At 40.6% G+C, this 15875-nt stretch overlaps 1 protein-coding gene across 1 annotated transcript in view; it reads right to left on the bottom strand.

Moving 5' to 3' along the window:
- Positions 1–15875, bottom strand: part of LRP6 (LDL receptor related protein 6) — a 99450-nt gene that overhangs the window by 13841 nt on the left and 69734 nt on the right. Inside the window, exons 8-14 of the mRNA XM_031057013.1 lie at positions 15251–15540; positions 13911–14137; positions 11562–11746; positions 9574–9900; positions 5604–5806; positions 3934–4145; positions 3563–3753 (exon numbers count right to left, since the gene is read on the bottom strand). Of these exons, the coding sequence (XP_030912873.1) occupies positions 3563–3753; positions 3934–4145; positions 5604–5806; positions 9574–9900; positions 11562–11746; positions 13911–14137; positions 15251–15540 (1635 nt within the window). The remainder of the gene's footprint in view (positions 1–3562; positions 3754–3933; positions 4146–5603; positions 5807–9573; positions 9901–11561; positions 11747–13910; positions 14138–15250; positions 15541–15875) is intronic.

The following is a 15875-nucleotide window of genomic DNA, read 5'->3' on the forward strand; positions in this document are numbered from 1 at the left end:
TGCTAAATGGGGAATGCTCCTTTCTTTCTAGCAAAGACTTACTTTCCTGAGTTCCTTCAGCAATCACCAGGAGCAGACAAGAGGCCTTACACCTCTGAAGAGTGGTTGTTGACTTCTGTGCCAGATTTTCTGGCATTAAATACAGTCAAGAGCAACTGTCACATTTCATGGTTAACTCTCCACACGAACAGAACACAGCCAACAGTTGTTTTAAAGGTATCACTAAAGTCTGTCTGAAGACAGTGAAGACTTTGTAACTCACACAGAAGAAAAATGTTAGTTAAAACCTGAGGGCTCAGGAGGAGGCTTAATCCATGCTTCCTTTATTTAACAGGATGACGTGGTCATTAACAGTCAAATATTCAGTGAGTTGATCAGACTCTGAGAACAAAATTACTTGCAAAGCACATGGAATCTGCTTCAATTTTGAGAAGCTGAAACAGGATCACACAAGTCAAGCTAAAGCTTGAAAATTTACCTTAAATCCTGGTATTTCTGATATATGTTCATCCATAGAATGATTTACTGTAAGTTTTTATATTTTTGTTCTTTACAAATATACTGGAATAACTGAATATGGGGGAAAAAATCTACTTTAGCCAAACAAGATAACCTTACAGGACAGAAGACACATGCACTTCATGATTTTATACTTCAAATACATTCTATCTATCCTTTGTTTAGTAGCACAAAGGTGTTTTTTGCTTGTTGAGAATTTAATCAACATTATGTCAATGACAGTGACTTAGAAACAAATTGAGCTATGAAAAATGTATTTATCTCCTTTTCACTAAAGGCACAGAGAGCTCAGAAGTTAAGTAACCTTCCAAGCATTTACCAAGCATTAAAACCCGAAGGAGAACATGGGAATTCAAATCAGCTAGGCTGGGCTCTCACCACCACTTTGGAGCAACACCAGCAATGATCTGATTAAGAAAAGACGTTGATTTCTGAAGGAGGTTATACCCAGACTGATGTAGAAATTAATAGACTGAGTGATGTAAGTCAACCTAAATAACTGCAACCATCTATTATAAACTCCAATAACATGACTAATTCTGTCAGGAAAAGGTAAGAAACAGAAACCTGCATATTGAGAAATAAAGCTAAGCTGAGAACAGGGCAAAATGCAAGGGAGACGGGAAGGAATACAAAAGCTAAAACCTTGACCTACCCAAATGGAGTCTGTACATGCCCTGCTCTGCCATGCCCACGTCAATCAGCATGGCATTTTGCAGTATGTTCCTACAGCTCTGAAGCTTAATATTTTCATTCCCTTAATGTCTTAATCTTTCTTTTTAATATTTGTGACCAAGTGTAACTGACTATTTCTGACTAAACTGAGACATTAAATCCCTTCTTCCATAAACCAACAATGAAACCCGAAGCTGACTCATCAGGGTGCTAGTCTCCTTTATTGGGAATGTCAGATGAAAGGGAGACATGATTAAGAGGAGCTTTGTCTCCTGGCATCACCATCCCCTTTCCAGCAATACCATTTACAAAAAGACTTAAAACCAACCAAATAAATACAAAAATCAGGACACACCCATAGCTCGTTCTATTTCCAAATAAAAATTACTTAATTCCAGAATCATTAGACATTTCCAAATCACACTAATTATTTGGAATAGAAGAACTAATTTCCAAATAGTTTCCATGGTAGGGAGCTAATTCCAGTCATCTTTTCATAAACAACCCCTTAATCATGTGAAGAATCTGGTTAACTTCAATAGGATCTCCCATTTGGGCAGAATAACCAAGTCCTAACTGCATGCCTGAAGGACAGGGAGGAAAAGAAGGACTACATCACATAAAAGGCATCCTAGCTGTCCTTGTCTTTATGGGCACTGGAATCTACAGAATTGACAGAGCAAGAGACTGAATGTTTTTAAGAAGCTAACATGCAGAAAAATTACTCTGCTGGTCAAAAGAGCTTATTAATCAGCATTCCTAAGCACAGGAATGCATCTCAGCAGTTAGCAATTTATTGTGGTGATTACAGCAATCTATTTGTGGTGCAAATGCCAAAAAGCAAGGGAGGTTTTGGAACGTTTTTTTCTTCAAAATATGGTTTGTAAAGTAAAAACTTTTACTACATAACATTGGTGATCCAACAGCCACATCTTTTTAAGGAAAAAAAAAAAGAAGCCAAATCATTAAACCTAGACTGAATTAGAATTTAGACCCATCTCCTTGTCTGGTGTCCCAACTTCAGGCAGAGAACAGACAAAGACAGAAATAAAGCACGTGTAATATTCTCCTGCCTGTAACTCTACTCATGCAAACCCTGGATCTGGGACAGCTTGGAATGTACCAAGCAACACCATAGCACCTTTTTTTTTGTTTTGTTTTTTGTTCTTTAATAATTCACTAACTCAGGTTGTGTCTTGCATTTTAAAACAGTAAACAATCATGATATCACAGTTCAGTAGTGACCTTGAATCTTCCAGTGACACACCACAGAAAAAAAATTACTGTCTTTCTGAGCTTTAATTCCAACCATCTAGGAAAAACAAATGTTTTCCAAACCAAAAGCTTATGCTAGGAATTTAACAAAAGGCTGAAAATCCAAGTCGTGTCAACAGGGTTACATGCTGCTACTTTGAATGAAGGTACCATGTCATAAGTGGAAGACATTACCACAAACATTACTGCAAGCTGTCATAACTCCTTTTATGTTTTCAACTCTCACTACCAGCAACAACATCCAGCCCAATCTGTATCACAAATTAGTACTCATGTTACATGAGGCAGCTGAGCTGATCCAGCACTTTGTTGGATTAGGCTAGTAAATGAAAGACATTTGTCTTTCTTACCCAATCTGGACCATATAATTTTCCCCTCTTCTCTTGCTCCACTTCTGGTTGCTTGCTGGACTCCTTTCTGAACCAGTGGAGCTTTCCAAGCCAACAGAACACCATTCTCTATTTGTCTTTTTCTGTATAATGTTGTTAGGTTATTGTTAAATGGGCTGAATGAACTCCTAGAGGAGGTCAGACAAGCAGCATAACCAATCTTGAGGAGCAAGCAAAGAGAATTCCACAGCTAGAAGAGGGAAGTTTTTGTCTTTTGAGGACAGAGAGACGTTACATCTTCTCTATCCTTCTCACATCTTTTCACCCCACATGACAGGTACAAAAGTAAACTGGACACCTGCTGCTTCAACTCTGCAGGACATATATTTCTACTACCAGGGAACTTTCCTCTGATTGACAGATTACTGCACCAAAAGCAATGCCTTTAAAAACAACCCTTTTTCTCCCCTCTCTAAAACTGCTGCTATTTATTCATCAGCTGACTTTGGGAAACTACACAAAGGTTTTGCAGTGAGAAACCAAAGTAAATAGCATGTGTAGCAATTAATAATGCAAATCACAGAGTCATGAAACTGTAAAGACACGCTGCATGAATCATGCACATTCCCTGGCTGGGAATTCAGGGAGTGATTAGAATCATAGTACAGACTGTTTATAGTAGGAAGGAAAAGATGACACCTTTCTCTGCATTCCCCCACACCCACACCACACAAATGAGTCACTGAATTAAGGTGCTACTCTACCTGAAAGGTCACTGCTTTCAATCCTGCGCAGATCTGAGTCAGCCCAGAACAACTTGCCCAGCTGGCTGTCAACAGCTAAGGCGATGGGCTTGCTCAAACCACTGAAGAAAAGGACTTCTCGCTCAGTTCCATCCAGTGCTGCTCTCTCAATTTTAGGAGATCTCTCCTGGAGGTTGGTGAAATACATGTATCTGGAACAGGAATGATTAGAGGAAAAAAAAGGTTCATTTGATCTTTCCACATTTTTGCTATAAAATCCAAGACATCTTAACAAATATCAAAGTTGTTTTTCATTCTGCCAAACAGAAAACAAGCTGCAGCAAGAAAACAACTTGATTCTCAAAACCCTGGGCCTGATTTTTCCCACATACCCTTTCTCTGGATTCACCACAATGGCTCTGGGCCTATCCTGATCCCCCTTGAGCACCACTCCCATGGGTCTCCCATCCAGGCGAGTGACGTTGATGACATTGGTGGCCTCGCAGGTCCAGTAGATGTAGCGGCTGTAGATGTCAATGCTCAGGTCGTAGGGCTGCATATCCAGGTTCTGATTGGGAACTGGACTTGTCACAACAGTGAGGCTCTGCAAAGGGAAGAGAAACAACACACATCTTAATCTAATGTGAATAACTTTATTTGCTATGGATGCACCATGTCTAACTACTGCTCAGAAAAAGGAGACAGCCAAAATACTAGCATAAAGTAAGGAGAGACCCAGGTTCTGTTGCCACACCAACACCTTTGATAAGACAGAGACAGTCCTGATGGTTTGCTGTCATGGCAATCACACAAGTTGACTGTAGCTTGTAAGACTTTGCATGTTTGACCAGTAACTCCAAATTGTCTCTGTGTTCAAGGTCCAGAGTCAGCTCCTGTATTTCCTCTACTTTTTTGACAACTCAAGAGTTCAGTTTGGATAAACCCAAACCCAGCACATTTAACAATCTACTATAGAAATGTACCACCACTAATTCCCAAAGCGGCAGTTGAGCAGAGAAAAACAAAGGCAAAGTGAGGCCAGACAGCACTTGAAATGCTGGCCTCATTCTTCTCCACCATTGCTGCCATCTCAGTTGGGGGACATGAGGGTGCTTAATAAATGGAAGGCAGCTCTGCCCAAGATGGAAAGGACATCAGCTAGTGTACAACACTGACTTCAGAGCATTTCCAGCTAACACCTTACTACTTCAAGGTCTTGCTTTCTACTGGTCTAGACTTCTGGAGCTGGCATGCCTTTTTCTTCTTTTTTAATTATTATTACTTTTAGAAAGAACCTCATCAACATATTTCACGGACTTTTCTAAAATTCTGAAGAGGATTAATAAATCAGTAAACATGGTCTACATAAACATTTTGAAGGCCATGGTTATGAAGTGAGCAGCCTTTACCCTCTCATCCCCAAATTAAACTTCACCAGAAAATTTGCCTAACTTTATTTGGCTTGTCACCTCTATGAAATGGTGTGCCTGCAAGTCTTCATTTGTTTATTCTGCTGAAGCTGGCAAAAACATGGTGGCTTTGACTGGTTTTGGGTATTATTTAGATATTCCAAAATTAAAAGCATTGCTAAATTAAGAGTTAAGGCTGAAGGGCATACAGCAGGATCCAACTACTACCACACCCATCACCAGAAACCACACTCTTAAAATTCAACTGAATATGGCACCTCTCTTGTGTTGTGTTGCTCATCTTAGTCTCTCGTTCGTCCCACATTCAAAAAATCAGGAAGAAAAGATCTGTTTTAAAATGCTAAATTGAATAAGCAGTCACTGGTCACAGTTAACCTCACTAAACTTCACCATTCTACATGTGGTAGCTATATACCTTCCTTTCTCTTCCTCCCTCTTTTTCCCTTATTCTTCCCTTTTTCCCCCAATTCCTCCCCAACGCATTTTGCTGTGGTCATTCAATAAAAGTACATTGGTTTTTGACTAATACTGCACAAAACACTACGGTGTTTTTTTGCACTCTGAGATCAATCCATGAACCAGCATGAAACCCATTTGCAAGGAGAGATTGTGACAGCACCCCCTGAGGATACCTGGCTGCCATCTTCCTGTGCCCTGCGGATGATGTTCTGCCGAGAGTCGATCCAGTAGAGCTGCTTGTCCAGGGGGTCGTAGTCGATGGCGCGCACGTTGCGGAGGCTGTGGATGGGCAGGATGATGTCTGGGCTCTGCTGCTCGTCTATCACCATGCGGTTAATGGCGTTCTTCTGGCTGAACAACAGAAAGGTGGTAGGAGCTGCGTGGGTTAAAAAAAGAAAAGGGGTTGAAAGGGTTACACGTGGCAATAACACCAGGCATTTTTATGTTTAAGAATGACAACTACAATCCATAACCAGACATTTATTTCATTCCCCTTTTCTCTCTTCCTTTGCCAAAACCAAACAAAAAATCAAAACATAACAATCCCAATCTCTGATGAGTACGAAAAGCCTTTCAAATTAACTTTTTACTATAAATGTCTGTATGTGAATGTGATAGGCAAAGATCAGATTTTTTAAGTGGCAGGACTAGTGAATGCGAAGACTTCTGTCAAAATCATCTCAAAGAAGAATGGTCAATTATGCCTCTCTAAGAACTGTCCATTTTATTTCTAAAGGGATCTCAAGGAAATGCAGCTCCACTATATTGAAGTTGAGCCCTTTGCTAAGTGCACTTCTACTTGCAGAGGAAGGTAAGAAAAAGCCAGCACTGGTTCCTTATTTAGATGTTTCAGGGAAAAGAGATTGACAGTGGTTCAGTCCTGTTCCTACAAATCCTTTTTCTGTCTGTACTGGAATGAAACAACTAATTCACAGGAAAATTTCTTAACTGTGTGCAAGGCTGTGTTTTTGCAGAAAAATGCATTTGCTCTTCTCAAAGCTATGTATCTTTACTATTTCTAGGTGGTTATCTGGGAATGATAACCTGCAATGAGAAAAAGAAATCTGATATTCTGCCCTGCAAAAATTTCCTGGACAAATGTTTGTTCTTTGTAATTAGAAATACCATCAAAGAGCAGAAGGTAAGATTTCAACATCCCATACAGCTGTAGTTTACCAGCTGTAACTTACAGTAAATACACAAAACATTTAATACATCATTGAGAAAAATTATCTGTGTGTTACATAGCTGGGTCAGAAATCAGAGAAGGTAGTGAAAGCATTTTCCTTTTTCAGAGGGTTCTTTTCAATAATGCTCTACCTGAAGCCACTGCTGTGCAAGATGGTACAAGAGTAAATTGCCAGAAATGTAGCTTGAAGCCTCCCTGAAGTTTGTACAATCAATTCTCTACAGCCCAAGCCTGTAGAGAGATCAGCAGTGGGACACTGCATTCATTTACCAGCCTGTAAAACAGGTAATGCAGCACCTGGGAAAGGGGAGGAAGCAAAAGTCTCCTAGAGAACATCATCACCTTGCTTTGTTATTTTAGCATAGGCTTTGAACAGCTATTCTGACTGCTGGGGGGAAAAAAAGGCAGGGAGGAGTTTCCTAGGAAACCAACACTCTCTCCTAACATCCTATAACAATCAGGCCTAATTGCAAGGTATTTTTGCCTTCTGGAAAATCTCTGTTTTCCCTCCAAGCACTTCTCCAATAATTTAAGCAGCCTTCTACTTAACTCTAAACTGTGTAAGAAAGCACAAAAAGAAATAAAGTGAAGACAAGTCTATATGAATGTGTACAGCAAAATAATGGATTAAGAAACATCAGAATTCTTACCAAGAAATTATGATAGAAATGGAAAAGGAAAAAACTTAAGGTAAAACAATGCAGATAAACATGTAAGCACCTAAAATTATTTCTACTCTTCCCCAAAGATACCCTCTCACTTTCTAAGACTGCCTGGCTTACAACTTTGAATTGATGGCTCATTATAAAAAGCAACAGCAGAATTTCTCCCCTTGAGACTCCACATCTCTGAAACAGTACCAATTTCAGAAATCCCTTTCCAGTTTTCATCATTCTCCCTCCCAACAGTCACATATTTTAACTGTACTTTTGGCAGCAGGCAAATGGAGTGCATTGAGTATGTCTCCTGTGTAACCCTGCCTTCCAACTTCATGACACGTGGTAGGGTCTGAAGAGATCTCACCAGAGTATAATTAAAAGAACTATGCATGCATGAGCAGGGGATTCTGGAAGGGAGGACCTCTAGACAGGGCCTGGACTAATAATGTTCAGGAAGTACATAAGCAAGTAATACAGGCAAAAGAAAGTTAAAACAATTCATGCTCCAATTACAGTGTCCAAAAAAAAGGAATTAAATTATACACAGAGAGGCCTAAATCTCCAGTTAGCTACAAATGAGAAGCTGGAAATTTCCCAGGTTTGAATATAGCAGAGGAAAACTCCGAATACCACACAAAGAGCCCTGAACTGTACCATGGGGAAATGGTTCTATTTGCTCACAATGTATTTCCTGTATTTTGCTCCTTGCTCATTTTTCAGGAGCATTTTCACAAGAAAAACATGACCTTTGATTATTCTGCTACCTTTTCTGCACTGAAAGTCAAATTCCTCCTCCTAGAAGATCACAGTCCCTATCAGAGAGATGCCAGCTGTGCCTCTAACTTGCACAAACACGTAAAAGTAACAGGGTGCAAGAATCCAGCTATCATGCAAGGGGCCATTTTAATAAAAAAAGGAGAGGAGAAGTGCAGAACACATGGGGAGTATAAAAGCACAGTTTTTTGAAAAGCATGGTTTTCAAAAAATGCCATGAGGTGGCATTTGTGCAACAATCTGCCCAGCTTTTGGCTTTAAGACAACAGTTGGATGTCTCTACTCATGCATAATGTGGATGAGATACAATCTGTCTCTCTGTACCAGGAATCTCTTCACCCACTGACTAATGTGAATGACCAGTGGAAATCAGCCATCCAGAGCTGCTGCCAAAATTATGAGAGCTTCACTGCAGCCAGTTATTGAGAGATGGATAAATTATTTGGTTAGAAACTAATTACACACAGCCTGAGGGGCCTTGTGGTTTGTATTCTGCACAACAATAAAGAAAAATGGGGCTTGGCTGCACTGAGATCAGGAACCAGACTGCTGGGGAAGCCATGAAGCCCAACCCATCCTCACTGAGGAAAAGCATTTGTAGAGGTCTGAGAGCGGCCCACCTCAGCATCTCATCAGCCAGCAAACACAGCTACTGCAGAATGAAATCCTGACCCCAGAAAAGCCACACAAAGTCTAGAATCCAGACTAAAGTATCACATATCCTTTATGCCAGGCAAGACTAGGAATACATAAGCAGATAAATAAACAAGCAAGCAAGCACTTGAAGAGGGTCTGACAGAGACACAGAACCAAAACATTTTTAGCTTTCGTGTTTACACAGATGTAGCCAAGCCACTGGAAAAGTTCACTAACAGCCATTCTTCTTATTTAATTAAGATATTGGCATGTTGCAAGATTATTTTCTTTTTTTTTTCTTTTTTTTTCTTTCAACATCCTATGTTGTCTTAAAACTCAGTAAGATGTTACTACTGGAAAACTGTAAAACTCTCCTCCCAGTACAATGCTGGCACGGGTCACTAAACACATGTGCTCCTGCATTTCCTGTTCATTCCCTATGGCTTACTGTCAGAACCCAGGAAATTCTTCTGGCTGCCCTGGAGGACTCGAGCCCCTGCCCAGGGGGCTCAGAGACCTTGGCACAGAGCCCAAGACCCCTGTGCCTTTATTTAGCCCTTGGAAAAAACAATTACCAGCCGTATATGAAGAATAACAAACCACGAAAGTTTAAGTAGAATGATAGTGAATTTATCACGGGGTGAAAAATAGATCTTTGAAGTTTTTAAAATGGGGGTTCAGGGGGCAGGCAGAGCAGCTCTGACTGTCTTGATGAGTGGACCTTGGCAGGACAGGAGAAAGAATTTTATAGATAAGAAACAATAAACGACCTTGAGACAGAGAAATGAAGAGTTCTGATTCCTTCTTTGATCACTGGGCTGGGAAAAGAGACTTTCTAACCTATCTTGGGGTCACTCTGAGCAGCTAGAGAACCCTATGGCTTACCACTGCAGGTCCTGTTGTCAGAGTTCAAGGAATAGTGAGCTGGGCAGCCACAGACAAAGCCTCCCACGGGGACAGCCAGGCACAGGTGGGAGCAGTGGCCGTTGCTGGAGGCACACTCGTTCCAGCCCGCCTGCCGGGAGGAGTGGAACACCAGGATGTCCATCACGTAATCCAGGTGGCCCTGGATGATGGTTCGGTTCTGCCCGCTGGTCTTGTTGGCCCGCTCGATGCTGCGCCGGCTCCAGTCTGTCCAGTAAATGTAATCCTGGTACTGGGTCAGGCCAAAGGGGTGAGGCAAATCATCAGCTATGATCTCACGGTCCAGGCCTGTGTCCAAAAAGAAGGGAGAGAAAAGTGGAGTTACATGGGCACAAGCAGTGTACTGTTGAACATGTGCCCTATCCAGAATATGCAATAAAGTTATTATTTCATCATTACAAGAGTAAATTACAAAGTAACGTACAATAGTCAAAGGGAATCTCAGAGCCTATCACAGAAATGTGCTAATCCTGCTTGCCATTCACAGAAAAAATGTGGTTTACTAAGAAAAAATTTCAATTCCGAAAATTATCAGGGTTCTCAGAAACATTCTGTTCTTTCCCTCCTGTGGTATTTTTTGGGGTTTCCCGTGGCAGGAAGGAATGAATTTGACTATGTTTTTAGAAGGATATCCTATCCTATCCTATCCTATCCTCCTATACTATACTAAAGAATAGAGAAAGGATACAGACAGAAGGCTTAACAAGATAATAATGAAAAACTCGTGACTCCTTCCAGAGTCCCAACACAGCTGGACTGTGATTGGTCATTAAGTCAAACACAATTCACATGTTGGATAAACAATCTCCAACCACATTCCAAAGCAGCAAAACACAGGAGAAGCAAATCAGATAATTATTGTTTTCTTTTTTTCACCGAGGCTTCTCAGCTTCCCAGCAGAAGAATCCTGGGCAATGGGATTTTTCAAAAAATATAATGGTAACACCCTCCTTCCCAAACTGACAGGATGCCTCTCAATCTAATGCAGGATCCTGACACTGAAAAAGAAGCTCTAATGCTGTTTCCAGTCCCACATTTCAGAGGGAATCATGGAGCAGGCCTCCACAGAACACCAAAATATATGAGAAGCTGAAGAAAAGCTTTTCTATCAGACATAATTCCCATATTGCATTTTGCTGTTTTGATCTCTTTCTAGCTTTGTTGCACTACTGCAAGCATACTGTTTAAAGCAGACTAACTCCTTTACCATCAAATAGTGGCTAATTAATAATGTTTAAATATTGGCTAGTGTTAATACTAATCTGAATAATTTAGTATACAACAAGGCAGTTCACTCCTGTGGGTGGTGAGAAGTTAAAACAAGGTACTGTGCAAATCTGAGAGGGCCTAGGTCCTCCACCCTGTACTCTGGAACAGTGAAAGAACAAAATATTCCACCTCCATTTAGCTGCAATTACCAGTTTATAAAATCATCACAGACCCCAGCACAAGAGAACTCTCCTGCTGATAAGCACTAGCCAGGAAAAGGTCCTTAACATGCAGAATACAGGAGGAGAAAATGCCTGAGGATACTAAGAAAGATATAAAACCAAATTCTATTAAATTTCATGTTGAAAAAGATGTTATCTTCTTGATGACATTCTTTCTACCTTTGTTATGTATTTTCTAGTGCTCTTGAGAGTAGCAAAACAAGACCCTCCAAAACACTGCAAGATGATATCTTTGTCCAACATATAACTGGAAATATGTATACCTTGTGTAATTTTAACTTTCTGAGCAACCCAATCACAAGAAAATCGAGCCTTGCTAACCACAGTGTCACATGAACATAAATTATAGAAGCTAACATTAAAGGCGTGCGAGGTCGGGAAATTTTATTTTTTGTCTTATGATGTGTATCTTTGCATTATTTAAGCCACGATTTGCCACGAGGGAGCTGCAAAAAGCAGCATTGCCCTGAGGATGCTGTCAGGGGCTCTGAGGCTCACCTAACATGTTGGAGGACTCGATCAGGTTGGTGTCCAGGTCGGTCCAGTACAGGCGCCTCTTGGCGTAGTCGATGGTCAGGCCGTTGGCGCGCCCCACGTTTGGGACCAGCGTGGTCCTCTCACTGCCATCCATAGCAGCCCTGTCAATCTTGGGCTTGCCACCCCACTCAGTCCAGTACATGAACCTGATTGGAACAGAAGAAAGAAAAATAACTGCATTCAATCCAAGAGAATTCAAGAGGAAAACCAAAACAAAAATCCTTAGAAAGCATAAGAGAAAAAGAAGAGCTGTAAATTCAAGCATTGTGCTAAATTAGGTTGGTTTTTTTTCCAAAGTGTAGTCAAGTTTCCTCAAAATGCTTCCAACATTATTTTTTCCCACTTGGACCTGGATTTTCATCAGCAAGTTCTGTGTGACAGTATTTTGCTAGTATCTAATCCATGCATGTCATTTAAGAGACAGAGCCTGGCAGTCAGGCACCTTCATTTATACCTGGTTATTTAGCAGGGTGCTTTTCCAGAACATTTATCTTCTGTTTCTAGTCAGTTGACTCTCAAATGAAGGAACACAAAAAGGTAGATCTGCAGGGTACTTTTGTTAAAAGGTGCCACTACTCATGCCCACACAACTAAGTCAACCAGCCACGTACACAAGTGTCTTACATCTCAGCCAAGACACACAAATCTGTATGGCATTTCCACTGGAGCAAAAATACATTACATACTCACATGCCAGCTTATGCCTCATTTGGAAGAAGGACAGACTTGCACATGTTTACATTTTCTTTAGGCACTGCACAGTAGAGTAGGATGTATATTTGTATATTATATATTTGATGGTTAGTTAGTCACTTCTTCCAAAATATGAAGGTGATACCATTTCAAAATAAAAGTGAGAGGCAGCTATCCAATATTTATGCCTTTGGGTTTTAATAACTCTAGTAACAAACCCCTGTGAAGTCTTTCAGTTCCAACCAACTGCACAATAGGAAAGGGTGCTTCAGAAACTGATGATCAACGGGGAGAAATTCACTAGACACCAGGAATACATGCAAATTTTTCTTAAAAATTTTGCAGGTACTTTGTGTATAAATTTTGCAAGTTGGACACAGCACGGAGCCAAGTGTTAGAATTGCCCCCGTGGCAGCAATGCCTTGAAAACTTCCATTTAAAGTACAACTATACTGTATGTATATTTATATAAGTATATATACATATATAACTATACAGCTGGACTATTGCTGTAAGGAAAAAGGAGCATTCTGACCCAAGTAATTTTTTTTCTTATCTGTAGTGAAGACACAAAGCTCTGAATGATGATAATCCTTGGGAAAAACCTACTTCCAGTGTAAAACCAGAATCATCCATAGCAGTCTTTTGTTACAAATGAGTAACTGGATCTAAGAATCTGATGTTGAATTCTCATCCAGGCAACCCCTGGCACATCAGAGTTGAATCCAGTCTAGGATCCCACTGGAGGTGACCATTGCCACCACCTTGTTGAAATAAAGCAGAAAGAATGCGTTTCAAGTTCTCTGCATTGCTGTAGCTCTCACAGTGTGACTGGGAACTATGATAATGTCATAACCCTTGTAAATGAAGTTCCTTCATTTGAAAAATAATGCAATATTGGTATAACCTCAAAGAGGTTTTGCAGTAATTAGTTATTGTCGAGAGAGTGTTTCAGGGTAGAAGAGCTATTTCAGAAGATGAACAGTTAGCTTGGCTTGCCCCATTCCTTCCTCCCTCTCCCTGTTTATTGCCCTACTTTTGCTATCACACTTCAGTCCAACTGAGAAGTTTCTTCTCAAAAAATCTTTCATTTGGGGCATAGGTGAATATAATTGTTTCTGTTCCTTCTCTGTCTGTCTTCCTTTGTCTGTACAGACTAAAAAGTTTCCTTATCTGAAGAAATAAATACCTTCCTTATGCTCAGACTATAAACCTTGCTCTCCCACCCTCAAATTAAATAATTTAATACCTTCATTGGACCCTAACTTGTGATAAAAAGAATCCAAATTTCTAAAACAATAAATATATTCCTTTCAATGTTATAGTCCTTTTCTGATTAATGAATTCCATAAACCTAAAACTACTTTGATTCTGTGGTTAATTAAAAAACTAAATATAAATCCCTTTCTAATGAGCTGCTCTGATTTTTTTTTTTTTTTTAGTATTTTTAATGATTATTCAGGACATTAAGAGTGTATTTCTCTAAATTACCAGGTTGTATTCCCCGGCTCAGTTCTCTCAGGGTTTACAGGCAGCACTTAGCTACCATGCCCTAGAGGAAGCATGACAATGTTGTTTTTCTCTGTTCATAAACACAGAATTAAATCAGCGAGTTACCCCTCGGCAGGGTCGAGTGCCAGTGCCCGGGGACTGTCGAGATCCTTCCAGACGAGCACCTGGCGGTGCTGCCCGTCCAGCTTGGACACCTCGATCCTGTTGGTGCCAGTGTCAGCCCAGTACAAGTTCTTCCCCAGCCAGTCCACGGCCATGCCCTCGGGATAATCCAGGCCAAACTCCACCACGTGTTCCAGCGCGCTGCCATTCATGAACGCTCTGCTGATGGTCTGCAGGGATGTAAAGATACACAGGCAAATTAGAGAACTTACCAGTCTGTCACTGGGCTGCTTGTTTTCTTTGTTGCATTTTAAACACTTTCAGATTTTAGACATCTCATAGGAAAGAGGATCTTACAATATGCTACTTATTTGCAAAGCAAACAATGCTGCTATTCAGAAGTAATGATTTACTGCTCTCTGTGAATGTATTCTGTGTCAATTACAATAGCATTTCACTGGGGAAATAAATGGGATAACTAGTCTGGTTGAATTAAGCATCTACATGACAAAGTGACCTTAATAACTCAGTGCCAACTTTGAGGGGGAAATATTTTGGCTCTCCCAGGACTATACAAAAGCATCAATGTTATAGCACGGAACACTATTTAAAGCAGCTAAATGAAAAAAAAGTGTGGGACAGAACAGCAAATAGAAGAAAACAACCAAACGACTGATGAGCTCAGTAGCTTCAATACTGATGGCTAAATTTAATTTCACTAAACACAATCTCTTCCTGGACTTTTATTCAAAAGACTTTTTTAAACTCTGCCCTCAGGATCAGCCTGCTATCTGTGATAGCAGATACAGCCAGAATTCCATTTTAATAATATATTAGAGTTTAGGCATTCCCTGATAAGCCTGAAAATGTTAGAATAGTACAGAATTCTTCTGGCAAACATGGGCTACCTTTCCATGTCCTCAATATTTCTATCTGCACACACTCCTCATACTCACAACGAATCAGAAGTTAACAAATCCCTGATTTTGGTTTACTTCCTAGTTTGAACACAACCTGCTAATTATGCCAGTTTGTGACAGCAGGACAGTTTACAGATCAGTATTCATGTGTATCACTTCCTCAGCTCAAAAGAATATCATGCTTAGGGAGTTCAGCCTAGTCACCTCTTGCAGACTCATTTAAACTTTGTGTTTTTAACTACTATGATTCTCCAACTGCAAAAGTACATAAGTTATTGTTGGCACATGTCTCAAGTCAGTTGCAGAAAATGTAATTTAAAACGAAACTCTTTTACATATCCCTTGAATTTTGTAAATCCCATTAATCAACCTACTCTTAAAGACCTCAAGGAGTATAATAGCCAACATGGACTGAATCTCTACCTTCAGTGAAATGTCAGTCCAGTAAATGCGATTGTCTGTCACATCAAAATCCAGAGCAGAAGCCTCCTTGACTCCGGTGAGCGGAATAGCCACATTGTTATTGTTGGTTTCTAGGGAGATGCGCCTGATGTCTGCTCTCCTGGAGAAGAGCAGGAAAGCTTCTGGCACGATGCAGGTCCTCATGTCACTGATGAGCTCCAGGCCGATGGGGCAGGCGCAGCGGAGGCCTTGGGGTCGGTACAGGCACAGGTGGCTGCAGCCGCCGTTGTCTTCTGCACAGGGGTTTGTACCTAAGCAGGCAGCGAGAGGAAAAGCAACCATTGCAAACTGCCTGCAAGTGAAAGGTGAAGCTAATCCTCACATGCATCAGCCACACTATGAGTCCTCCAAGCCAACATGCAGTTTTTCTCCTTGTGTTCTCTGATCAAATTATTTTTCATTCATTTCCTGTAATTTTTTAGACAGACCTTACTCTCCTTGGCTGGAAAGCCAGTGATGCACTAGGGAAAGGGATCTGGCCTTCAACAGCTACTGATGATTCCAATAGACAGCACAAGCCCTAAATGCATGGTAAGTGCATGTTCTGCTGCCTTTTACAGTACACTGGTCCAGCTACATAGCACCT

Source organism: Geospiza fortis, unplaced genomic scaffold (genome assembly GCF_000277835.1).
Source record: "Geospiza fortis unplaced genomic scaffold, GeoFor_1.0 scaffold10, whole genome shotgun sequence".
Lineage (NCBI taxonomy): Eukaryota > Metazoa > Chordata > Aves > Passeriformes > Thraupidae > Geospiza > Geospiza fortis.